General features: G+C 42.3%; 3 protein-coding genes across 7 annotated transcripts in view; 2 read left to right on the plus strand and 1 right to left on the minus strand.

Annotated features, from left to right (window-relative positions):
- The window catches only part of MARCHF6 (membrane associated ring-CH-type finger 6), a 36,438-nt gene extending 26,893 nt beyond the window's left edge, over window positions 1-9,545 (plus strand). For both annotated transcript variants that reach the window (XM_015854410.2, XM_015854409.2), the window contains exons 20-26: window positions 277-346; window positions 1,444-1,625; window positions 2,657-2,791; window positions 3,763-3,852; window positions 5,106-5,238; window positions 5,457-5,592; window positions 6,961-9,545. In XM_015854410.2, the coding sequence (XP_015709896.1) occupies window positions 277-346; window positions 1,444-1,625; window positions 2,657-2,791; window positions 3,763-3,852; window positions 5,106-5,238; window positions 5,457-5,592; window positions 6,961-7,051 (837 nt within the window). In that variant the 3' untranslated portion in view covers window positions 7,052-9,545. The remainder of the gene's footprint in view (window positions 1-276; window positions 347-1,443; window positions 1,626-2,656; window positions 2,792-3,762; window positions 3,853-5,105; window positions 5,239-5,456; window positions 5,593-6,960) is intronic.
- A 1,278-nt stretch (window positions 9,546-10,823) lies between these two features.
- Window positions 10,824-16,724, plus strand: ROPN1L (rhophilin associated tail protein 1 like). 4 transcript variants are annotated; one of them, XM_015854412.1, is made up of 6 exons: window positions 10,824-10,954; window positions 11,228-11,385; window positions 12,431-12,554; window positions 12,720-12,881; window positions 15,381-15,556; window positions 16,369-16,724. In XM_015854412.1, the coding sequence occupies exons 2-6, from the start codon at window positions 11,255-11,257 to the stop codon at window positions 16,424-16,426; spliced, it is 651 nt and encodes a 216-aa protein (XP_015709898.1). In that variant the 5' UTR covers window positions 10,824-10,954; window positions 11,228-11,254; the 3' UTR covers window positions 16,427-16,724. The 4 variants fall into 4 exon arrangements, with proteins under 4 accessions (XP_015709898.1, XP_032298358.1, XP_015709899.1 ...); XM_032442467.1 differs by lacking the exon at window positions 10,824-10,954 and adding an exon at window positions 10,961-11,140; XM_015854413.1 differs by lacking the exon at window positions 10,824-10,954 and adding an exon at window positions 10,961-11,131.
- A 953-nt stretch (window positions 16,725-17,677) lies between these two features.
- On the minus strand, window positions 17,678-21,959 carry SNRNP48 (small nuclear ribonucleoprotein U11/U12 subunit 48). Its single transcript, XM_015854450.2, is given in 10 exon segments — window positions 17,678-17,957; window positions 18,286-18,450; window positions 18,683-18,798; window positions 18,909-19,030; window positions 19,596-19,784; window positions 20,751-20,825; window positions 21,523-21,583; window positions 21,668-21,781; window positions 21,857-21,917; window positions 21,919-21,959. Coding segments are annotated over 10 exon segments (969 nt in total). The 5' UTR covers window positions 21,945-21,959; the 3' UTR covers window positions 17,678-17,917.
- Window positions 21,960-25,855: the final 3,896 nt, after the last annotated feature.

Consider the following 25,855-nt stretch of genomic DNA (forward strand, 5'->3'; position numbering starts at 1 on the left):
ATGTCATATAACAAAGAACTTTGGTTTTGCTGGGTTCAGATCTTAACTTTATACTGTTGTGACAACTGACAAAAACTCTTAAAAGAAATAAATACTATACATGTGCTACATATATGCTGGGGGTAGGCCTCTTACCTCTGAAACATAAGTTGGTAGTTGAGCAGCAGACAGCAAAAGAGTTTTGGCTTAGCTGCCTCTCTAGGATGATGCATTTTTTATGTGCTTGTTGGCTTATATTATGTAACTCATATAAGCAATTTGTCTTTCCTCTTTCAGATATTTCTTTTGATCGTTTTCATGTGCATAACATTATTGATCGCCAGTCTGATCTGCCTTACCTTACCAGGTAAGTCTGTTATTGTAAAACTGTAACTAGAAACAACCCAGACAATAATGCTCAATAATGGCAGATGTTTTCAAATCACAGCTTAAAGTTAAAAGAAGAAAACATGGAGAAATCATGTCTCATTTTGAAAGGTACATCATCAAATTATAATAGCCTAAAATTCATATGATTGGGGTAGTAGTTGTATCTTAAACAAAAGCTCAGTTGAGAAGTGGTCAGTGTTTTCTTTGTTTAGTTGTATGGGGATTATTTGAATTTTGAGACACTCTGTAGTAGAATTGAGAGAAGAACAGAATGATAGTCTTACATTTGCTTTGCCTTTTATAGTAGGAAAACATATATGGGCTGTTACCAGAACTCCACAATCTTCCTTATTTAAATACTCATCAGGTCTCTAGGATATTAGAAAGCGATATATGTCCCACCTTCAAATATGTGTGAATAACTTCTTTTAACCAAATGAAAACTTTCTGTACATGTCCTAAATACTTCAGAACAAATTGGAAGGTGTAAACTTTCTTGAATTTCAAAATCTGGCTGCCTTAGTACTATGTCATTTTTACCTAGTGATCCTAGCGTCAGTATTATCAAGGTATGAGTTCTCAAGTTTTGAAGTGGTTTGAATGTTATTATGTAAAATAATTCCACTGTAACACTAATGAACTGAAACTCCGTTTTAAAAAATGAAATGTATCAAATGAGTCTTACTGTTTTGATTGAAGAGCTTGACAGTGAAATAACCCATACATCACTCATAAGATTTTAGTTCAAGCTTATGCACTAATTCATTATTCCTGGGAAGTTCTAAAGATTGCTATTTAGGATTTAACAGTGCTTCATGCAGTGTTTTGTTTTGCAGTAGCTCAGGTTACATTGTTGGTGCAATTAAGTTTTAGTGGGAAAAAAACCCATGTATTTGACATCATCTCCTCTGCTGTTTATGTAGGGCTTGCACATTTGTGCCTTGTGGATATAGTACCAAAATACTATTGATACTTTGTAGCATTGATAAAAAGATCTATTCATTGTTAATTATTAGCATTCTTCCTTAGTATATAAAAAAATATTACTGTATTTAAAAGTGTTTGTGTTTTCAGTGTTTGCTGGCCGATGGCTGATGTCATTTTGGACGGGAACTGCCAAAATTCATGAATTGTATACAGCTGCTTGTGGTCTTTATGTCTGTTGGCTGACTATCCGAGCAGTGACTGTGCTGGTAGCCTGGATGCCACAGGGTCGTAGAGTGATTTTTCAAAAGGTCAAAGAATGGTCTCTCATGGTGAGTCTTAAGAAATAGTTTTATTGGAGTATCAAGAAAAGTTAGCAAACAAAACTTGTAATTTCGTTTGTTTCTTGCCAGTTTTGCACTGTAACTTGTACTGCATTTTCCCTTTTCAGACTTAGGAAACTTGTGGAGTTTACATTCCTATTGCATGGGCTAACTCTAAGTCTGTAAAACAGTTTAACACAATGTTAAGCAGTCAGTGGAGATGAGTTTGCATAAATATGTTACCTAGGGAGACAAGTGTACGTGTAGACGTGTATATATTCACTTCACAGGAGCAAAGAAAAATGCAGGTGTTGCACTGTGTTATCCCATATGCCACGTGTCCTCAGGTATACATAAGTCACTCTGAAAGTAATGCCTCCTTTGCATTTCCATGGGAACTACAATAGGTGCAAAGGGCATAATAACACTATTTGATAGGGTGAATTTACAGCTACAAACACCATTTTTCAGCAGTCGCCACCATTAGCCATGCAAGAGCCTGCATGCCACACTTGTAAACATCCACACCAGTGGAGGAAACCCACTGTTTCTACTGCTGAAGCACACCACCCACCCCCTCACTGTGCTCACATGCACTATGCACTGTTTGGTCTCCATTCATATTCACCAAGTGTCAGTGTATGTCAGTGGGTGCCATTTCTACACATGGAATTCAGTGACACACGTTTGCTTCATCTGCACTTCCATGATGGAAAATGCGTGTAATAAAATGCCATAGGATGATGTTCCTTATCAATAAGAGTTAAATGTGAGATTGTGGTTAAGAATTACATGGATACTAGTAATTGCAGTCATGGCTTTTTCTGGGCAGCCTGTAGAATAGGACTTGATCCTAAAAATTCATACTACATAACTGTCGATGTGGTTGTAATGATTTCTATAGGTGTATATGTATACACGTGCATTAGAAATCTGTAGTGTTTTTTCTCCAACTTTGTCTGCATAGCTTAAGCTATATTTTGAAGTTTAAAAAAAAAAAAGTTTCTTAACAACCATGTGAATTGGATGTCTTTTTTTAGATAATGAAGACATTGATAGTGGCAATACTGCTAGCTGGTGTGGTTCCACTTTTGCTTGGTCTTCTGTTTGAGCTGGTCATCGTTGCGCCTTTGAGAGTTCCCTTGGATCAAACACCTCTGTTCTGTCCTTGGCAGGTCAGTTGCTCCCATTCTTATCCTCCTGATCCATTGATCCATTTCTTCACTTAAGATTAAGGGTTTACTTGAGTTCATTGTTTGGCTTTTTTATGTTATATAAGTATACTGTAGAGCTGTTGTTTTAAGTAAACTGTGTCATTTAAGTGGTAGGTGAATACTTTACATACCTTTTTGGAAAGAATTTGTGCAATTGATTCTACAAATTTCTAATTCATGCACATCTTTTAAAAGTTTGGGGTCAAATATACCAAAAGATGTTATTTCCGTTTGGTGGAGCTTCCTCAAAGGAACAGACTAGGTAGACTTGATTCTAAGTTAACAAGGAGCTATAATGATTGGAAATAATTTCCATTTGTCACTGTAAGGTGGAATGATAAAAAGATGGTAACAGATATTCAAAAGGTTATTTATAGGGAAGAACTCACCAATATGAATGCCTTTGCTGGGAAATGCTGAAGCAATCTCCAAGAGATGCTGCCTTAGTGGTGGTCAGCCCTTAAATAAGGTCTAGAGGAGGTGGAATCAAGCTCCACCCCTTCCGGGAGCACAGCTGAGTTACCCTCACCTGTGCTCCCACAGCTGACCCGACACTTGCCACAGCTGATTAATCAGAGGTTCAGGCTGTGATTACCAATTTCCCATACAGTCACAAAAGAGGATTAATTGACTTAGACAAAGACTGTGTGCCTGAACAAACACAGAATGTGCTTCAAAGCAACTTGAACACTGGCTTTTTTTGTAATAGTAGATATTCTATGTAATGTTTTTATCCAGTAGCCTTTTACAAATATATATATAATACAGAAAGAATGTAACTTCGCACTAGAAACTGGTAGCAATGTTGTGTCTTTAAATTCCATACAATATAATTGGTTTTATCTTCATTTCTAACAACATACCCTAAAACCTTTCAACAACAAGCTGTTAAAAATTTTGTTAATGCTAACAGTACGCTTTTACAAAACTAGGACTGGGCTCTTGGCGTTCTGCATGCCAAAATAATTGCTGCCATAACTCTCATGGGTCCTCAGTGGTGGCTGAAAACAGTTATTGAACAGGTGAGAGAAAATTGTCTGTGTGAATTATCTGTAGAGTGCATGTTGATGAATGTTCTGTGGGGACTGTCGGAAGATTGAATTAATGCTATAGTAATTTCAAGAATTGAATAAAACTGGAGTAGTCTTGTAGAATCCCTTTAAACTGTATGGCGTAATCCATTGAGGTACACCTAGCAATAAAGGAAAAATAACCCTCTGAAATCAAGAAAATGCTGCTTATGGGTATACACAGATTTTCTCAAGTGTGTGTTAGAGCAAGAAACATCATTCTTTCTTCAGATGAATTCATACATGTATATATACAGTGTCCCACCATGTAAGAACAGAAAATATGCAGAATAATATGCAGAATAACTTAATTATGGTAAGAGTGAAGGAGCACTGGAGCAGGTTGCCCGGCAAGGTTGTAGCATCTCCTATGGAGATACTCTAGATCCATCTGGACAGCAACCTGTGTGACCTGCTGTAGGGTACCTACCTTAGCAGAGGGGTTGAACTCAATCTCTTGAGGCTCTTTCTAAGAGCTGTAGAGATTCCCTCATTCATGCATGAATAGATATGTCAAATGATGTTTCCTTTCCCCTTCGATCACTAAGTCTGAGTGAGCTGTTCTGAGTAACAGTTTTTTGCACAAGTAATTTTTCCTTGTCTAGAACGTTTTAAGTTCTATCCTTGTCATATCAACAGTGTACCTCTTTCCTTTGTTGGAAAGTAACTTTTCTGCCCTGCACTGAGTTTACTAATGGCTGTTGGTGTGTGTCTTGACCTCAGCACAGAAGGCTTGTTAGATCTATCACTTAATTCCAGTTCTTAAACATTCACTGATCATCCTAGGTTTCTCCCAGGAGAAATGTAGTCTTTGTTCTTGGACTTACTCAATGCATCCTATAGCTGCTTCCATTCTAAATGATCTTCCTGGGCCTGCTTTATACACATGCACTTCTCCTTAGAAATTATCCTTAGAAATTATTGCATCCAGCCTGTGTGACAGAGGCCCTTATATAGCTGTATGTGCTAGCTGATCATAGTTGTTCTCCAGGGAAGTATTGAAATGATTTCCTGGAGTCCTTATAGTGCAGACTAGCCAGCAGTCTTTCCTTTTACAACCATGACCATCATGATTTCTTCAAGCTGGGGACACCATTTGCTTCTCATAAGGAGGGTTCTATGAGAGCTGTTTTTTGTAACTACTACTGTAAGCACAAAAGCATGGCTCTTTTGATTGACCTATTCTACTTCTAACTTGTTCTTAGGTATATGCAAATGGGATTCGCAACATTGATTTACACTTCATAATCTGTAAACTGGCAGCACCAGTGATCTCTGTCCTGTTGCTTTCCCTGTGTGTACCATACATCATAGCTTCTGGTGTTGTACCTTTACTAGGTATGTATAAAATCAGAATACCTGTCTGTCATCTGATGCTTTAGAGCAAGGTAAACTTACCTGTGGAAATAAAACATGAAGCTCTAGCTTATTTTTTTTTTATATAGCCACTTCTGCCAGCAAATATAAATGCTTAAATATTGTTCTGTCACTGAAGTCTAGAGTTTGGGTACCTTCAGCAATATTAGATTATGTGAGGGTTGTATCTTGTTTTGTAGGAGTTACTGCTGAAATGCAAAACCTCGTTCAGCGTCGGATTTATCCTTTCCTGCTCATGGTGGTGGTTTTGATGGGAATCCTCTCCTTCCAAGTCCGCCAGTTCAAGCGCCTTTATGAACATATTAAGAATGACAAGTGAGTGCATAGTATGTTTTTGGTGGTGGGGCTTTGTTTTGGTTTTGAATTTTCCCACTTTAAATAGCGATAAGTAATGATTATGACCTCAGATTGAATTTAGATGCTGTAGAGACTTAGGGCTAAAATGGATTTTAGGGAGCTTTTTAGACAAATGAACCTTCTGAGGCAGACTTAAACTGCTCTTGATAACACTCTTACCTGTTGTTACCTTGTTACCTTGTTTCATGTAAAATATTTCAACATTATACGCAAGTTTTGTGATATTCTGAAATGTGCAGAACGGGTCAGTTGTTTGGTTATGGTAAAGCAAGAAAAGGAGCAGTGACAAAAGTTTAAAAAGAAATAGGAACTTTCAGGTGAAGAGTCTGTATGAGTTTACACATAGAACCAGCAGGCAAATAGGATGCATGGAATAGAACTTAGATGGCATAAAGTAGGTGTGTGAATCAATGATATAGAGGAGGTAAGCAATTATGTGAAAGGTAAGAAAAAACTGCTAAGCTGATGGGATGGTGAGATGTGAAAACAGTTTAAATAAAGGAATCATACAGCCCTTAGGCATGATGTGATGTAACAGTAGGATATTTTCTCAGCCTCTAGGAAAGGTTGAGCTATAGTGAAAGCTCTTCCTTTGCAGTATCTTTTTATTAGCAGGCTTGTTTTACTTTCAGTTTATGAACTGAACCTGTCAGAACTCTTAAGTGATGCACGTTCTGCATTGAGGCTGATAGTTTATTAAACTTAGAACCTTATTAACACTCAAATTAGGTTTTGTATCAAAGTTGTTGCTGTTGCAGATGTTTTGTTGGTTGAGGGAAATGCTGCAAAAATGTTCACAGAAATATCATTCCATGATGGAGCTGGGTATAGAAGTAATGAAAACATACTCTTCGTGTTCCATATCTTGACTCTGGCTGCTTATGTCTGAATTGTATGACTACCAGGGTTAAGTCTGCAAACCCATAATACCTATATTCCATTGTGCAATACCCTGAAGTAGAGGGTAAAAAATATGAATATGGAGTGTTGAAGACTCTTGGGCTGGGGAGGGTCATGTGTAGAATAACTTTTATTGAAATAAGAAAGCTAGTTCTGCAACAGAGGAGATGGAATGGAATTTATGGTTCAAAATGGTGGCGCAGTGGTAGGAATGCCGCTTTGCAACACCGGAGGCCCTGGTTCTAATCCCCCCTGTGGCGCAAGTGGTAGAAGTGCCGCTCTGCTACACAGGAGGCTCGAATCCTGGGGGTTGGACTTGATGATCTCTAAGGTCCCTTCCAACCCACACGAGACTGTGAGACTATGTGATACTGTAAAACTGTAGTAACTTGAGTTAATTTCTCACTGCTTTTATTATAATTCCAGGTACCTTGTTGGGCAACGACTCGTGAATTATGAACGAAAGTCTGGTAAACAAGGCACATCAACAACTCCACCTCAGTCTTCACAAGAATAAATGGTCATGTTAAACATCTTGACCTTCCCTCTGCCTTTACATGTTTCTTGTTCATAGACTTCTCTTCAGTTTTTGGATATCTCTCCCAATAATACTCTCAGCAGTGTTTCGGCTTTTGTTTGTAGCATCCAGATTGCAGTTAAGGCACTGTTCCTTATCTGCGTTTTCTGGTGTTATCAATACTGTCTGAGGTCTGTATATGTGTAAATAGAAGTATCCTGACACCCTAAAACCTTGGATTAAAAAAGAATGTGCATAGTACATCTTTTAAAAAAACAAACAAACAAAAAAAAGTCTATTAATTTATTAAATCTAGTTGTCACTTTATTTTGGACTGTTGTTCTGTTGACAAACAATGTGCCACAAAGCAATAGTGCAAAGAGGCAAGATGTTTTTTATAAAATCTGGAGCTTACTTTACGGTGTTCATAACAGTTCTTATTGTAGTAATATAGTATGATTTCTTCATGAGTGGAAGGGCCACACAGAGGATACGAGAAGTAAACAACTGTCTTACAGTCAGCAGTGAAGTGGCTGTGGTGAGAACGTAATGAACTGTGTATCTTGCTGTCTTTTTTTATTATTTTGTATAACACCAAAGCTGTTGTACATTTTTTCTATTGCCTGATTGTTTTTTTCATGTGTCTGAGTTTGTAATATTGTACAGTTACTGTTAAATCAAGAAAATATGTCATTTTTCTGAGAATTCAGATGTACTTGTTGAGGCTCAGCTGGGTTTTTCTCTTTTGCTTTGGGGATTTCTGGGGCTTTGGGAATCAGGATTTCCTGTACTGAAGCAGTAAGTAAAAATTCACTAAAGCTAGGTGATTCTAGGTGATACATTTAAAGGTACCGAGCAAAATGAGATAGGTTTACCACTTAATCAACAGAAAGTATTCTTTGTGACCCCCAAGTGAAGGGTCGAATCTTATCGATGTGTTTGCACAGAAACAAAGAGCGTAGTGTAAGCAACATTCTGATCTGGTCCTTCATTAAAGAGCTTGAAATCTTTTTTTTTTTTCTTTCCTGTGAGTTACCTAAGTTGCAAACTACTGCATGGGTTTTATTTATACAGTTACACTTCAAGTGTGTTCTTTCAGAATGGGTCAGTGTGAATTTTTCATGGCAGTAATCCTGAGGAAAGCATTCATCAGATAGCATGAATTGCCTGCAGAGAAGGGAAATCTATATGCTACTATATCTGCCATTAAACAGGCAAGGAAAAGTTAACAGGTTTCTTTGCAGGGGCAGTCCAGCAAGAGGCACTAAATCAAGTTTGTGTCGTTTCTGTATGAAGATAAGAGTTTTTTTGCAGTCATTTTTTTAATATATATCTTTTAAAGAGAATTCACAGAGCTTTAAGTACCATCGAATCAGTGCTTAAACTGCAGTGTTTTTCCTAAACCAGATGAGAGAATACAAGTATCCACTGCAGTAATCAGAAAATTGATGAAACAATTAAGTTTGGGACTTAGTACCTTGTCCTTCAGTATTCTGCACTTAACTATATATGTATCTAATTAATACTTGAGCATTTGGCAGGTTTTTAGAGCATGTCATCTCCTTTTATTGATGCTGCATCTCTGATCTATGTGTTTTGAACTGGTTTGGTCCAGAATATGATGGTGGTAGCGCGTATCTTGGTGTCTGGACTCATGTTCTGAGCACAAATGAAATGTATCAGAACGCATTGAACCTCACTGTTGGGAGGTCGGAAACTACTTCTTACAGAGTTACTGTTTTCCTGATAGCTTTTGGAGTGATTAATTAGGATGTTTCCAGTTGAATGAAGTTATGGAGAAGATAGCCAAGATGTTTGTATTTCATTCTCGCTGACTAGAGGCTAATTTGAGTATTCACCCCCAGATATTTTTGATCCGCGTAAGTGTTGCATTTGAATATTTCCAGTGGTGTAAATCCTCGTGGGACAAGGATGTTTTTTCCACAAGATTGAATTCATTGCTAACTTACATTCTTATTTTTTGCCAAAAATTCTGGCCTTGGCAAATCTTTCATAAAGAGTTCCCCAAATCTCCAACACTGGCAGCACTGCTGTGCATCGTGCAGAATTTGCAGTAGTGCAATTTGTGTAACTTTGGTGGGTTTTTTATCAAAACTGGTCTTAACATTAAAATTTATTAAGAAAAAGCCATTGTGCTGTTTCTTATTAGTGTTAATTTTGTTAAGTCATGATGTTAACCAAAAAACAAGAAGTCGATCCAGTCATGTAATGTGAACTGTAGCTATTTTAATGTAGCTTACATTATCTGTATTTGCTCTTTGTTAATGAGAACAGGTTTCAAATGAAACTCGAGCTTGCTTTTGCACTACTCTACAGATCACGGATGGGGTGAAGTTTCTGAAACTGTATTGTAAGAGTCCAAAATATCTCATCTCTTTATTTTAAGCATGTTCTAGGAAAGAAGGTTGTGTGTATATATATACATATATATATATAAAATTAAATGATTTCTTTTAATTATTGTTTAAAATTGTTATAGTTTGCCTTGCTGTGCTGTGTGTACTCTCCTGCGATGGAAACTTGATAGTAGGCTTGTCAGTGAGCTGTCTGTTGCTAGGACAGATGACAAGCTGTGTTCGAGTGACTTCCAGAGTCATGATATAGCGTGCAGTGGTTTTGCATTACTCTTTGAGTGGGAGAAGCTGTGTGTGACTTCATTACAGTCTCTGTTGATCTTAAGTAGTGAAGGGGGAGGGATTGGAGTTGTCTACCAGCTTAGCTGCACTGGCTCTGTGGGTACTGAGCGTCTGCTGGTGTTAGTTCTACAGGCCTTTATCCACGAGCTGTCAGATGGCTTTGTAGCTATCTTTTGCCTACTTAACTGCAGCATGGCTTTGACTGTTTTTACACAGAATATTTTTATATTGATTAAAAATAGTTAAAACTTCACATGTTTTCTCTGACTACCCCTTCTCCACTGGGTAAAGCCTAAGTAATTTGTTTATGTTCTGAGGGCCCTCTGGTGCCTGTAACTATTTTGCCAGCTGCTTTCTCAGTAGGATGCAAACTCCAGCCCCGATTGCAGCACTTTGCATCATTTCTCAGTAGGGCGCATTCCTCCCTTGCTCTCCCTTCCCTATGCTTGAGCAAAGGTCCTCATAAAAGTGTTCACAGCAGCCCTGTTATTCTTCAGAGAATTCAGTGAAAAGCCCTTTCCTGCACAACACAGATGGCAGTGGTTTGTTGATCTTGCTGCCTAGCAGGCTGATCAACACGGCTTTTTCTTCTACTTCACTGTCTGTCCATTTGTTTGTACCTCTACTGTAAGTTTCCTGTGACCAAGCCCGTGTTCTTGTTAGGTTTGCCTTATGTTGGGGGTTGGACTCGATGATCTCTAAGGTCCCTTCCAACCCGCACGAGACTGTGAGACTGTGATACTGTGATGTATAGGTGCTGTATGGTCTGAGCAATGGCTGGGATTCCCAGAAGAAATGATGAAATAATAAAGACATAAAACAGCGAACTGAATTCTTATAGTAAAGTTTAAATAAAGAACAGAAACTGTCTTCAAAAACAGACAAGGAGATGAGCTTTTACAAGGTAAGTGAGAGCTCTTTTCCTCTGATACCTCATGCCTGACTGGTGGCCAGTGCCAAAGGGGCATGGTTTAGGTTAGATTTTAGAAGGGAGTTTTTCACACAGAGGATGGTGACGCACTGGAACAGGATGCCCAAGGGGGCTGTGGGTGCCCCATCCCTGCAGGCATTCAAGGCCAGGCTGGATGTGGCTTTCGGCCTCCTCACAAACGAGGCTAAACACGGGTTAAACACGGGCTCTGCACCCGCGGTTGAGCGAGGCGGGCCGCAAACCGCCGTCCCATCCGCCCGCCCCCTCAGCTGTCACGGTGCGCTCGTTGCCGGGGCAGCGGCGGCGCAAACAAAGGTGAGGCGGGGCTGAGCGGCTTCCTCGAGCTAGGGGTGGTGCGGCGGCTGCATTAATCTTGAGGAAGATCAAGACTTAGCAAAAGGCAGCTGCTGACAGCAGAAGTAGTCTGGGCTTAGAGCTGTGGTTGGGCTCCATCTGCAGGCTTTTGCTTGGTATCAAGATTAAGGTACTCTGGTAGGCTCAGTAAGAAAGGGGGCAGTTTGGGTGTAAACATTGTGCGGGCAGTTTTTTGTTGTCATCCTACATCTGTTTTATTGTTAATCCCTTCAGGTCCACGTAACTGAACTTGAGAAGACCATGCCTCTTCCAGACACCCTGTTCTGTGCTCAGCAGATCCAAATCCCCCCTGAGCTACCAGACATTATCAAACAGTTCACCAAAGCTGCTATTAGGACTCAGCCTCATGATGTTTTGCAGTGGTCAGCTGCGTAAGTATGGCATCCTCATAACCATGTAGCACTGTCAGCACAGAACCACAAAGACCCAATGCTTCTGTTGACTGTATAGAGCAGTGTTGCATTCTTCAGTGTATAACACAACCTGTTGGCCTTTTAATAGTAGTATAGTACTTGGTTTAGCCTTTTAGTTTAAAGATTTCATATCGAGTTTTTCAGTACAAAGAAGACAGGGATCTCTTGGAAGGAGTCCAGCGGAGGGCCGCTAAGATGGTGAAGGGCCTGGAGCATCTCCCCTATGAGGAGAGACTTAGGGAACTGGGTCTGTTTAGCCTTGAGAAAAGAAGGCTGAGAGGGGATTTGATCCAGGTTTATAAATACCTGAGGTGTGGGAGCCATAGTGGTGAGTCTGGTCTCTTTTCAGTAGTGCGTGGGGACAGGACTAGGGGTAATGGGATGAAACTACAGCATAGGAAGTTGCGCACAAATGTGCACAAGAACTTCTTTACGGTGAGGGTGATGGAGCACTGGAACAGGCTGCCCAGGGAGGTGGTGGAGTCTCCTTCTCTGGAGATATTCAAGACCCGCCTGGATGCCTACCTGTGTGACGTGGTGTAGGGAACCTGCTTTGGCAGGGGGGTTGGACTCAATGATCTCTGGAGGTCCCTTCCAACCCCTACAATGCTGTGATTCTGTGAATTCTCTTTCTACACTGTCCTTGAATTTTATTTTGGAGTGTGTAGACCTGTAGACAAAATGGTTATGTGAGCATTGCAGTATATTGCCAGTTGGGCTTCACAGGTAGCATGTGGGAGGAACGCTAAATAAATCAGCTAAATAAATTGGAAAGGTACTCATCAATCTAATGGGAAAAGACTGTGCTTCAGTTGTGCGAGCATACTCTTGGTGTTAATAAATTTATTTCTGCCTTAATCAAAATAAGTTAAACTACTCATAAATTATGACAGTATGATAAAAAGGAGTATGTGATGTCTAGAAACTGTCTTCCACTGAAAAGAAAGGCATAGTGTTTAATCATCCTAGGTACTGGAGTGCCTTGCTGTTCCCATTCACTCAGGTACTTTACAGCACTGTCCAAAGGCGAGCCCCTTCCAGTGAAGGAGAGACTTGAAACACCTTCAGCAAAACAGAAGATGGATGCTGGTTTGACCCCGGGACTCCTTAAAGTCTTGCACAAACAGGTACAACCAGACATTTATCAAATGTGTGTGTTTGTCTTAGACAGAAAACATGCCAGATGATTAGTAGATGACTGTCAAAAATTTGATGCGTTTTGGGAAGGGTTGTTTTTCTTAGTTTCATTCTTTTTCAGAGTTCTTATTGCGGCACTGTAATTGTATTTACAGCTTTCCGCTAAAGGCACTGTAAGTGTTGCAGAGCTGAAGGAAAAATGGAAAGACTTGTGCCTGCCAGAGGAGCAGCTGGAAGCTATCCTGGAGTTGGACACCTTTGATGAAGAGGTGGAGTGGATGAAGATTCTGGCACTCGGGTGCAGCGTGCTTGGTGAGGTATGTCCACAGAATCATAGAACTGTTGTGAGTTGGAAGGAACCTTTGAAGTTCATTTACTCCAACTTCCTTGTAATGAACAGGAGCACCTACAGCTAGATTAGGTGCTCCTAGCCTCCTCCGGCCTAACATTCACAGCAGGAACCTTCCTGGCTGGCCACTAATGATAATGTATGATGATTACAGGTTGTTTTGGAAGGAGAGCTTAAGCAGTAAGGGCTTATCCTCATGCTTACTGGGATGTGGCAGTAGGACAGTAGGCATGTCCACTGGCAGCTCAACCAAGGCAATAGAGGAACAATGCTTATGGCATCAGTGTAATAGACAAAAGAGAAGAGCTGGAGGGAGAAATTAAAACATCAGTTTCTAATTGTGCAGCCAATTACATTTTCACAGAAGCAGTTAATGTTACTAAATCTACATTTAATTCTTCTAATGTCAGTAATAAAGTCTCAGCAGAGCGCTGCAAATGAATTGTTATGAAATGCTCGCACTAAGCTGATGTTCTTGTGAAGTATGAAATTAGAAGACTGCAGAAGGGGTACTAAGAAGAAAACAAATGCCCAGTAGTGTTTTGAGAATGTTGTGTTATTGAAAAGCAGTGGAGTCTCCTTCTCTGGAGATATTCAAGACCCAACTGGACACCTGCCTGTGCGATGTGGTGTAGGGAGCCTGCTTTGGCAGAGGGGTTGGACTCGATGGTCTCTAGAGGTCCCTTCCAACCCCTACAATTCTGTGATTCTGTGATGTTGGTTGACCCAGTCTGGCCATGCAGTTGTACTTGTCCACCTGAAGGGCATATTTCTTGATTCCAGCCCCGCCCAGAAATGGATTTGGTGATTTCTTTTACTTTCCTTCACTTAAAAAAAAAGTAGTAGTAGTAACAACAGCAATGTTACTTAAAAACAAAACAGAACAAAAACCACCAGATGACAAGAAAAGAAAACAACCGAAACAAAAAAGCAGTCCCAGGAGCCTTGTTCTGATGGAGCTGAACAACCTGAATTTACTTCCTTTATCCATCCTTTCAGATATTAAAATGATTTGATTTTATCTCTGCACGATGAAAACCTGAACTTCAGCTTAAACCAGAAAGGCTTACAAATTGTTACATTCTTTTCTTCCAATTTTAGTTTACATTCCTGAATATATATTTGTAAAGTCATTGCTTGCCTATTGATGAAGAAGTTAAGATAAATTTTGAAGAAATTCTAACAAAAATATGACTTCTTGGGTTAACAAAAGTCTTTTTCTTTGTGTGTTTTTGGGTTTTTTTTTGCTTTCTTCTTTGTGGGGCTTGAGGAAAGTAAGTTTTTAATAGTATCCAACCAGCCTTTGATTCAATCAAATTTCATGCCTGATTTTTCCACATGTCCCTTAATAGCCTGGGATGGATAGGGTACTGGATTACAGGCACCACGTGGAATAAAGCATTTTTTCAAAGCATGCTTTGAGCTAACACTTAGAGGCATGTTTTTGTTCAACAGAGAACTTGGACGCTTTTTGGATTCTTTTTGCTTCAGGGTTTTTTCCACTATTAAAGTGGAGCTTGCATACAAAGAGGGAAAATAGTAAATATTATAATTCCTAAGATTTAACATGGAACTGTTGCATTTTTTTGTTTGTTTGTTTTAGATTTGTCTATCAATCTTAACTGTCACTGCAAACCCATTTAGACCCATGAGCTCATATATACACGTAGACAGATAGCGAGGTTTGAGCTGTTGAGCGTTTTGGATACAGCTCAGACAACTTGGTGCAATCTTTCAACATTACAAAGTTGTGGTTTTTTTTTTTACTCCCGTTTATTACTTGAACTTTATTATTGTTTTGCTTTCACAACCTGCACTGTTTGATAAATCATAGAATCACCAAGACTGGAAAAGACCTCTAAGATCATCCAGTGCAACCGTGCACCTACCCACCTACCACCAGTATTTCCCGCTAAACCATGTCCCTCAGTACAACATCTAAGCATTCCTTGAACACCTCCAGGGATGGTGACTCCACCACCTTCCTGGGCAGCCCATTCCAGTGCCTGCCCACTCTCTGAGAAGAAAACTTTTCCTAATGTCCAACCTGTTATCTCCCCTTGTGCAACCTGAGGCCATTCCCTCTAGTCCTGTCACTAGTTATATGGGAGAAGAGGCTGATTTCCACCTCACCACAACCTCTTTTCAGGGATTTGTTGGGAGACATAAGGTCTCCCCTGAGCATCTTCTCCAGACTGAACAATCCCAGGTCTTTCAGGTAGTTATAGGTAGTTATATAGCATTAGGCTCACCGCTTGAGCTTCCTCTTCTCCAGAATGAACAATTCCAGCTTCCTCAGCCTCCTCATACAGCTAGAAATTTGATACTGAGAGCTAGGTAATAATGATAAAGCCTTCATTTCATTTTCACTCATTTTCTGTGGCTTGCAGTCTGCATTTTGTCATGATATACAAAAGATGTTAACGGCTCTGATACTGTTCTCATTCCTTCCTTGAACCCCTTCCAGTCCTTGCTGAGTTCAATGAAATATGCCTGCGAAATTTTAACAGAGGACCCAGAAGGTGGAGCAGCTCGTATTCCCTATGAAATGTTCTCATTCCTTTACTGCTATTTGGCTAGTATCGATGGAGACATACCATCTGAGGAAATCAAATCTTTCCTCCAAAAGATTAAAGAAGACGCGTAAGTAAAAGTTCAGGCATCAATTTTAAGTTACATGTTATCTCTGGATTCTCCACAGACCTCTAATTTTAGATGAGTCATCTGTCTTTGCTTGGGGTGCATCCATGATAGGAGTAAAGGTTGACTCAGGTTATATCAAAAGCGTACATAGTTATTTCCTGTAAGTGGAAAACCTTGGGGCTTTGAACTGTGAAATGATAAACTGTTATTTAGCCATCTCTGAAATGTTAAATTCACTATCTAGTGATGTAGCTTTCCCCTTAGGAAGCAATTATATACAGCTTTGTATCATCTGTGCACTACTGGTAGTGGAGCTATCAGCATCTTACGGGCTGCTCTTGGGACAAGGATCGTAAATAGGAGAGAAACTGGGAGCTCACACTTGAAGCCTGTGAACTTTCTGTTGTGTTTCTCCCCATGTTAGCTCTGCCTGAAAATTATGTGGGGGAATATGTAGTTTCTTCTTAAACAGTTCAGCTCTCCAGTTGTCATAGTATGAGATAAATATGGTAAACTGTTGTTCTTGGAATGCTCTTTGTGTTGGTTGCCTCCAGTGGATATAAAAGACAAAGCCTACTCATACTCCCACCTGACTTCATCCCGTTTTGGTTTTCATATCACATTAGGAACGCACAAGCACAGAAATGAACAATTTTCTTTCTCATCAATTACCAGAATGATTTCTAATTAGAATCATTTTTTAATAACAGAACTCTCAATTAATGTAACCCTCAACTGTATCTTACCCCACATACTACAGTTTATCACCTTGAAGTGTTGTTCTAAGACATTTGGTTCCTGTTCCTTTCCAGTGACCGACAAAATGGCATGGTACTGCTCAGAAACTTCCAGAGCCAGTCCTCATCATAGTTCTGATCAAGTCAACTCTTCAGCAGCAGACGGAGGTGGAAAAAATGAAGAAGTCAGTACAATACACAAAGAACCTCTACTCCAGCACACCTTTCCCTTTATATTTCATTCTTGAAATTGTCCTTTATCAGAGTGAACTGAATATGTAGTTATGTTGTTTTTTTTCACCTCTGAAATATTGATGCTCACAGCTTGGGAGTGGTACTTTCACTGATTTGTTTATACTGAATCAAATGTATTTCATGAATCTTTCTACCTAGACTTTATAAATAGAAAACTAAATTTAGAGAAGACTGGATGGATGCAACTTAACCAGTCCATTTCTTAAGTAAAGTAACAATTTTCTTCCTGTTTTTAACTCTTAAAAAGCACAGCTTGTCTTTTGACTGCCTTGTCTGCATAAACAAACTCTATAAAACATATAGTTTTGCCAAGCACTGCTCAAAGACCATGAAGAACCCTGTAGCCAAGACAGTAAAAAAAAAAATCAACTAGATTAATGACAATAGTTTCATCTAGTTCAATCTCTAATTTGGATTTCTCCTCATCATCATCATCATAGAATGGCCTGGGTTGAAAAGGACCACAATGATCATCTGGTTTCAGCCCCCTGCTATATGCAGGGTCACCAGCTACCAGACCAGGCTGCCCAGAGCCACATCCAGCCTGGCCTTGAATGCCTCCAGGGATGGGGCATCCACAACCTCCTTGGGCAACCTGTTCCAGTGTGTCACCACCCCTGTGTGAAAAACTTCCTCCTAATATCTCAACTAAACCTCCCCTCTCTCAGTTTAAAACCATTCCCCCTTGTCCTATCACTGTCCACCCTCATAAACAGCCATTCCCCTTCCTGTTTATATGTTCCATCTCTACATTAGCAGAGCTCTTCAGGATGTCTGTCACCACCGTTGTCAGCTTGACGTTGATCCTAAATTTCTTTAAGCACAACCTTTGGTAAGCTGCAAGCTGCAGCTGAAGGTAAAGGCCTTTTGGAGAACTCTAAAATCTGCCCTCTCACCTTCCACGCATGCCATAAGGTGACAATAAGTGCCGCCTTTCTGGGACGCTATTCTCAGGTGTCAGGTGGTAGAGAACAGGCGAACTACCTTCATCCCTTTCCATTTGTAATCGATCCTGCTGCTCCAGGGCTAAGCCATATCCACCTTTAGATACTACCCATGGGCTAGGACAATAAACTAATAAAGCTTGTCTCAGATTCCATTAGCCTCTGTTAAATCAAACACAAAAGGCTAAAAAATCACTATAATTTATTAATAGATACATAAATCTTATACATTTGTACATTTTCCGAGGTACACTGCTTCCATCCTGCCAACCCCTGAACGCCATCTGATTTTCTCTCTGAATACAGCTGTGAGGCAGCACCAGCATTATGTTCACAGCATTACCGCCTCTGGCATAACAGCAGTAACAATACATCCTGTGCAAGTAATTCTTTGAACAAACAAAAACTCATTATTGTTCTTGGTTCTATTTCCTTCTTTTATGGCTGTGATACTTGTCTTCTTCCCTGAAACAAGAAAACAAACACCATTGTGTGTCGTTAATGGAATCTGAAGGAATAAAAGTACCTGGAAAAAGAAAGCTCTCATTAAATGTAATCATATCCTTTTCTAAGGAAAGAAAGTCAGTCTCATAGTGGTGAAATTAACAATGCGACTGATTACATCCCAGCACAAACTATCCCCATGGGATATGTCAAGATAAGCAGCCTCAGACAGCGTTGTATTAATCCTGTAACATTGTTGGAAGCATCAACCTTTTAGCTGTGATAAGTTCTGAACTCTGTATCACAGCAACTTCCATTTAGGCACCGGCTTGATGCTATTTCATCTCACCTTTCTCTTTTCCTCCGAGAATCTCTGTCTTTCCCTCTGTCTCGACTCCTTTTTCTTTTGCTTGGACTCCTGCTGCTCTCTCGCCTATGCCTGGTGCGTTCAGCATCCTTTGAGCTTCCTCCAGACTGCCTCGAGTCCACCGAAGCTGACCGCCTGTCTTCCTTTCTGAGAGAACAAAACCAAAACCAGTACTGATGTTATTCAGTAACAGCAGTTTCACAGTCATTAGCTTTTCAGTATCAGTTCTGTAATAAAATGACCTAACAGTGTAAGAAAGAAGACATCCTACTAAGCCGCTTCCTCTTGAAAAACAAACCATTACAGGCCCTCAGGCTGCTGCTGTCCAGGCAGAAATAGCAAATTCCTCCTGAATGCTGCAATGTCAACTGTGACGTACCTTCCTGAAGGTTTTGACTTTCCCCCTTCACACATCTCTGCATTATCCAACCTATTCTCTTCCTGCCAGTGGTTGCTGAGTTCCTCCATATGTACACCAATCACCTCCCGAATCACCTCAAGGGGAAAGAAAGATATCAACAAACAAACAACAACAAAGCAGCATGTCACTGTATACCTGGTAAAGAAAAGCATTTCAGCTCACAGCGTTCTCTTGAGCTGCTTACCTCAGTGTAAGACTTCTTCGTTATATGAACGTTCTTAGCCCTGTATGACTGCCGTCGCCTTTTATAGTCTCGCATTTCAGCCAGAATTTCCAGATGGGACTTTGGACCTTTCTGACTGTCATCTAACAAAGAATTTGAAGTAAAACAAATGAGTATTAGCACAGTATTAGTGCCTCCAGGTATACAAGTCTGCTGCTTTACTACTAAAGTGTCTGAAAAACAAATACATTGGTTGTTCCTGAAGGTTCTCCCATGCTGAAGAGCTATTATGAATTTCACACAAGCTTCCTCCCCAGCCTTCTTGCTGTCTATACAAGACTAAAAAGACAACATTCAAACATTATTATGTGATCTTAGTCTCCTAACAGTAATCCAAATCAGCGTACAGGCTTGCAGTTTGGTCAGACCTCTACAAAACACAGGCTGCGTCTTCAAAGCCACTATAGATTAAGACACAGCAGCTGAGATGGCCAAGTCTCAGCCAGAACTATCAGCACAAAGGATACCAGTCTACCATTTCCTGATGCCAGAATGTCGTGGCAGTCTTTAAAAGTTAAACGTTTTCCCACAATAAACAAAAAAAGCCACAACAAAACACAGTTCAGGCTGGCTTTCACCAAAACCTCACCTATTGATAGGAAGTTAAAGCTCCGAGCAATAAACTCAACAGTAAATCACTTCTCAAACCTTGAGTGATCTTGGCTGCTAAATCCACAAAGAGGTCGCTGTCATTTTCTGTGATCTGTGACCTGGACCTCTGCTTCTTTGTTTCCTCAACAACGTAATCATAAAGAGCGAGACGGTCAGCTTGAGTCAGGTCACACGTGAAACGTTTGTGATTCTGAGGAACTTCTACAGGCAGCGATGAATAGGATCCTGGAATTTGAACAGCACTGTTATTAATAAAATGGCATAATTACACAGGGAGACGCTAAGAAGCTCAGCAATGCAGTAAACGCCTGCACTGTGTTCATCCTTCTCTTACACATCTGTAGGGATTTCAGTCCTTAAGTTGAAAGGACAAGACAAGAACTTTATATACTATTCCTACAGGGTCACAGAAACCCAGAAACATGCCCTAATAGTTACATGCTTGTGATCTTACAATGATCTCCAGCCCTATTACACAAACTACAGTTACATCTTTTTCCCCTTTGTGTCTACTGCCAAAGACTTCCAGTGAAGCAAATCATTTCAAGTCAGCGCATCTTGGAAGAAGCCAAAACACCATAATAAAAAGCACTCCATACAGTTTTAGTGTTATCTTCATAGAAATGCAAAACTGTAGTGAAAACTAGATGGCAAACACTGGCATCTGGTGGCTCACTGATGTATTCATGTGATGCGCCTCTTTATAGGCTTAACAGATTCTCCTCTACTTGGCTACAATTGTATTGAATTAGTGAATTATCACTTGTTTCCATAGCAAAGGGCACCTGACATGCTATAAAAGCCCAGTGCCGATCACACAAAGGCTCTGCTTTGTGAAAGAAGCAAGAAGGTGAAAATCCATGCCTGAGCAAGCGCTGCTGTATCTGAATGTCAGGTCGGGAAAGTACAACAAAGCTCCTGTAGGTGGCCCTATTTTTCTACTCTATCTCAGCTCTCCAAGAGAAGTGCAAATTGGTCTTAACTTGCTCTACTGTCACAAGGCCTGCTATAAAACCAGAGAAAGAAACATGTTGAGACCAGCGGTAAAGAACTGTATAGTATTTGTGGATGTTTGAGCAAAGCAAATAAATAAATGAAGATTTCTCACAGTAATTGTAATTCAAAAGGGGAAATCAAGCAGCTCTCCACAGAACAGCTGAAAAGCTATTTCCCCACCTGGAAGCCACTTACCTTCAGTGTAGCCTATGCCTTCTTTGGCACTCTGAGCTCTAGCTTGCTGAACTATGTGAAACTGTAGATCTTTATCTGCAGACAGAGAAAACAAAGTATCACACAGAACTTTTAAATCCTCACCAGTACCATTAACAGTGCTGTTACCTCCAAACTCAAGGCAGAGTTTTAAATGACAGTGATTACGGATGGCAGGGCAGCATGGCATGCTACAGCGAGGACTCAGGTTCTTCCAGAATTCACAGAATCACAGAATTATCAAGGTTGGAAAAGACCTAGAAGATCATCTAGTCCAACCATTACCAATACTTCCCAGCTACATCATATCCCTCAACACAACATCCAGACGTTTCTTGAACACTCCCATGGTCGGTGACTCCACCACCTCCCTGGGCAGTGCATTCCAATGCCTGACTACCCTTTCTGAGAAGTAATACTTCCTAATGTCCAGCCTGAATCTCCCCTGGCGCAGCTTAAAACCATTCCCTCTAGTTCTATCATCGATTACACAAGAGAAGAGGCCAACCCCCAGCTCACTACAACCTCCCTTCAGGAAGTTATAGGGAGTCCACACAAGGACTGCTCTACACAGGCCCACAGTTGTGCTTTGCAGGGGCAAGGATGGTGTGTTAACACCTGTTAAGGCTGCCCAGAGGCTCGGAGGTGTCTGGAGATGGGCACAGGCACCCTGCTCTGGGTGAACCCACAGTTCCCTGCCACCCTCAGTCATGTAGTGATTCCACCTCCGCACAGTGCCCAGCCACATACTTACCCATTGCAATGGTGGGCACCTTCAGGTTCTCATAGAAGAAGCGGGAGTCATACATCTCAGCCTGCGGGACACGGTAGCCCAGTCATAAAACCTTTCGAGTCGCAGGGGACTCTTACAGGTTACCCAGCCTAACTCCCCATCCCACCTGCTCCTCGGCGGAGTAGCCCATCTTGCGGAGGCGGCAGGACGCCGCATGCCTCTCCAACGACGCCCGCGGCACACGGTGATGGGCGTCATAGGGGCAGGACACCCGATCCACCTGCGGCAGGACACGCGTTAGCCATCACCGTGACCCCCAGGCCGCCCGCTAACCCTCAGCGGGCAGCGCCATTACCTGATCCTCCAGCCACACAGCGCAGGAAGCCGCCATCGCTACTGAGGGCGGAACAGCCGCAGGAAGCGGAAGAAGGCGACGCCGCCATCTTTACTCCGGGAGAGCAGTTAGGTCGTAGGGCGCCATCTTGTGGGGCGCTGTCAGGCCGGCTCTGAGGGGCGGTAGAGATGGAGGAGGGGTGGGGAGCCGAGCAGCTGAGTGTCCTTAAGGCGCTCTGAGGGGATCTGGCTGTTTCTGAAAGGGCCTTCCCTCAGACAGCGCGGGTCAAGGAGAGAACAACCATCCTTCTTTACTAGGAGAGTGGTTAGGCCCTGGAACAGGCTGCCCAGGGAGGTTGTGGATGCCCCGTCCTTGGAGGTGTTCAAGACCAGGTTGGACGGGCCCTGTGCAACCTGATCTAGTAAAGGTGTGTGTTTGGTGGCCCTGCCAGGCAGGGGGGTTGGAACTACATGATCCTTGAGGTCCCTTCCAACCCGGGTCATTCTGTGATCCTAAAGAACAAATCTATCACAAAATCTATTTATGCCTTTCTATTTCTGCCGCTACTCGTGAGGAGGGGGACGAATCGGTCTAACAAGGCGGGGCGGAGGAAGCATGACAGATGTAGCTGCCAGAATGGCCCCTGTACATCTGCTTCCGTTAGCAGATTACAGCCATTTCTCTCCTGCGCAGGGAATTTGAGACTCAGCTGGGATTTTAGCCCTCTGAGGGATTTGCTGGCTCTCCCTGTGTTTGCCTGAGGATCTCAGACTTCACACAATAAAGAATACCGAGAGCCGAAGGCTCCCCATTTGCCTTTGCAATTTCATCTGTGCTGTAACAGGGCTATGCTCAACAGAATACCAAAGTATTCTACGGTAGCTTGATAGAATGAAGCAATTTTTTATTTCAGATTAGCAAGTTTTGTTTTGCTTGACTAAATTACAACATTATGAGTGATTCAAAATAATACGTGTTTTCCCAAAAGATTCCTGGGATCACCCTCGTGGTGTCCCTTTATTTATTTGTTCCATTTCTGGCCTTTATGGATTTAGGGAAATCCCTGAGAAAGAAACCATGGGGGTGGTTCTTCTTTGCAGAGTTCAGGGAGAAAAAGTTGAGTCAAGCCTCATTTCCTGTGCTACAGTAAATCCAGTTATGCGATGCACAGACACAGTGAGGCCTGGAACAACACAGGGCTAAGACTAAGCCCCTGAAATAGGTTTACAAGACAATTGAGGACAACAGGTGAGCCAAGGCCTTTGTAGCAGGGTGCTCTGAAGCAGCCCCAGTACCCAGCAAGTCAGTGTGCAGCTCAAGAGGGATCCTTGTGCTACACCCCTCTGCCATAATGCACCATTGAGCTTAAGACATTTCAACCCTCGTGGTCCTTTCTGAGGAGGAGAGAGGAAATAACACAGCTGCATTTCCCAGTGTGGAACAGCTTCTCAGAAGGGGGGAGGGTGTGAATACAGTCTGTCTCCCTTGCAGTGCAAAGTGCTGAGTGTGCTGGTAATCTGGGGCTTCTCTAGGAGCTTTTTCTGGGCAATAGGGATCTCCTGAGGAAGACTCTGTGGGAATCAGCCCCAAAAATCCTCACAGCACAGCAGAACAATCTGAAACTGGGGGGATAAGCAGAAGGCACAAGAGAGAAATAGTGCATACATTATAGCAACATAAAGATACCACACTCAAGATCTGTAGGACAGGCTCAGTTGAATCAGCCTTGTTATCTGCAGGGACATGAGGTAAATTTCTCTAGGGCATGGGAGTCAAATCATAGAAATATTCTTCATGGCATAAGCAGACACTTCAAGATTCCCTCAGCCAGAGCCTTTACCAGAGTTTAACTTCTATCATTTGCTGTGTGAGTTCCGGTTTTGTTGCCCCTCTCGGTCACCCCACTGCCTGGTGTGGGGCAGTGTAGGTGCTAATGGGGACTAAGGAAGTCAGAGATCGCTCTCAGGCCTCGTCAGTTCCTCTGCCAAGGAAATGCCATTGGTTTATCCATCCAGCTGTGTATTGGTCACGGCCTGCTACAGGTCCTTGACTTACCATTTTTCTATCTTAGTCCAGTTGATGATTAAAGCCTAAGGTACATTTTATAAACTGCACTACACTGAACGTTTCCAAATAGATTTACAGGTTGCCACTCTAACATCTGTTAATGTCTTATCGATTCCTCCTTGTGATCTCTTGCAGAGGCATCAGATTTAGGTCAGAGTATCAGATCGGTACGATCCTGATCTCTGAAGATAAATTGAAAACTTGGTGTTCCACCCCCCCATGTTAGACAGAAAGCATCCTTCTGTTATAAGCCTGGACATACACTGTTACATGTGCCTTACTGCCACCCTGCTTCACTTTCCACAGTAACAGCAACAAAGGCTAATGGATCACATATTTAATTTGTTATTTGGCTGAAAGGTGTTACCCAAATATAAGAGCACAGTCCGTTTCCCTCCCTCTGTGCATGTACCTAACCCTGCAGCAACAGATAGCTGCTGCTCTGTGTGTTGCTGTTGCAGCTTTACGCCAGGCCTTTGCACCTGGGTCACTGCTGGCTGTGCAATGACTCTGCCCTCCCTTTGCACCACCCGTGACCTGCACGGCACCTTGTGCCATGGACTGAGCCAACTGGAGCCCTGCCACCCTCCTGCAGGCTGCATGGTGCTGGCAGGCAGTGGCTGGGCACCTGCAGGTAGAGCTGCACGCCTCCACCACAGCTGCTGGCTTGTTCTTTAGGATTGCCTTGAAAACATGGTCTCTCTTGTTCAGTTTTATAATGAGCTTCGTATTCAGGGTGTGGATTTGCAAGCACTGCCTACCAGTCTCCTTCTCCTTGCAGGAGGATTATCTCGGTGGATTACAGATGCCCTCTGAAGAGGCTGGCATACGCTTAGATAGTCACACTATGGCGGGCTTCCTGAGCATGTGAGGGCTGAAGAAGGAGACAGTGAGCACAGGAGAGGAGCTGAGGGCCTTCCAAATAACCATCAGCAAGGCTGTGGCTCTCACAAAGGCTCACAGTTCAAGACTGCTGCGTGCACTGAGGGCTGACCCGGTGCTTCCCTCGGGTGGTCATTCAGTTCAGTCAGCTCAGGCCCCGACTCATCAGTTCCCATACACCTGGCCACAGCAAAAAGGGAGAGCAGCCGTGCTCTCCTGTTGCGCTGATGCAGCTTCTGCAAGTGCGCATGAGGAATGAGGCTGTTTGCTTTCAGCAGTTGTTTATTCCTCTTCCCTGACATTCTGGCAGAACCCCACATGTGCTGCTCTTTGTGTCTGTCAATGCTCTGTGCAGCCAAGTGTCTCGTTCTGTCTCTATCTGTCACCCACCAAAGCAAGCGCGATACAGAAGCACTAATAAGATCTATCCTAAGAGAACATCTCCATTCACATCAGTGGAAGCTGTTAGCGAAGCACAAGCATGTCAGTAAGTAATCCTGGGTTCACAGTCATAAGCTGCCTCGCAACCATCTTATTTGAGCTGAAGACTTAACAGAAAGAACCTCACTTGTTCCTGCAGCCCCTCATGTCAGCAGGACGCTGCTGTCTAGGCAGGCGGGCAGCATCTCCTGTGGGAATGGCTGCAAGTTGCCAAACCTCCCATAGGGCTGCCAGACACCGGTATTACTCTGCTCTATTCCTGGTGCTGGCAACAGGGTATTAATGGATCTGGCAGTGATTACAGACAGGATAAGCAGGGCCAGTGGCTGGAAAGCCTCTCTCTGTACATGCCTGTGGCTGCCTCTGGGGGAGGTGGAGCCGCTCCTGCAGCCCGGCCTCCATCCCCACACCTGGCATGGACCCCTCCCGCTGCAGGAGGCGATATTCTTATCTCTTGTGCGTGCGGAGATGCAGTCAGGGAGCTCCAGAAGAGATACTTAGTGTGACAGTCAATGTCAGTGCGTCCTCTCCTAGAAACAGCCAGCTGCACGCAGCAGCTTTATGTCAGTTCCAGAGTGACACAGTACACTGGCTCTCCAGCCCTCTGGACATGGGCACAGGTCCCTTTGC

This window comes from Coturnix japonica, chromosome 2 (genome assembly GCF_001577835.2).
Source record: "Coturnix japonica isolate 7356 chromosome 2, Coturnix japonica 2.1, whole genome shotgun sequence".
Taxonomy (NCBI): domain Eukaryota; kingdom Metazoa; phylum Chordata; class Aves; order Galliformes; family Phasianidae; genus Coturnix; species Coturnix japonica.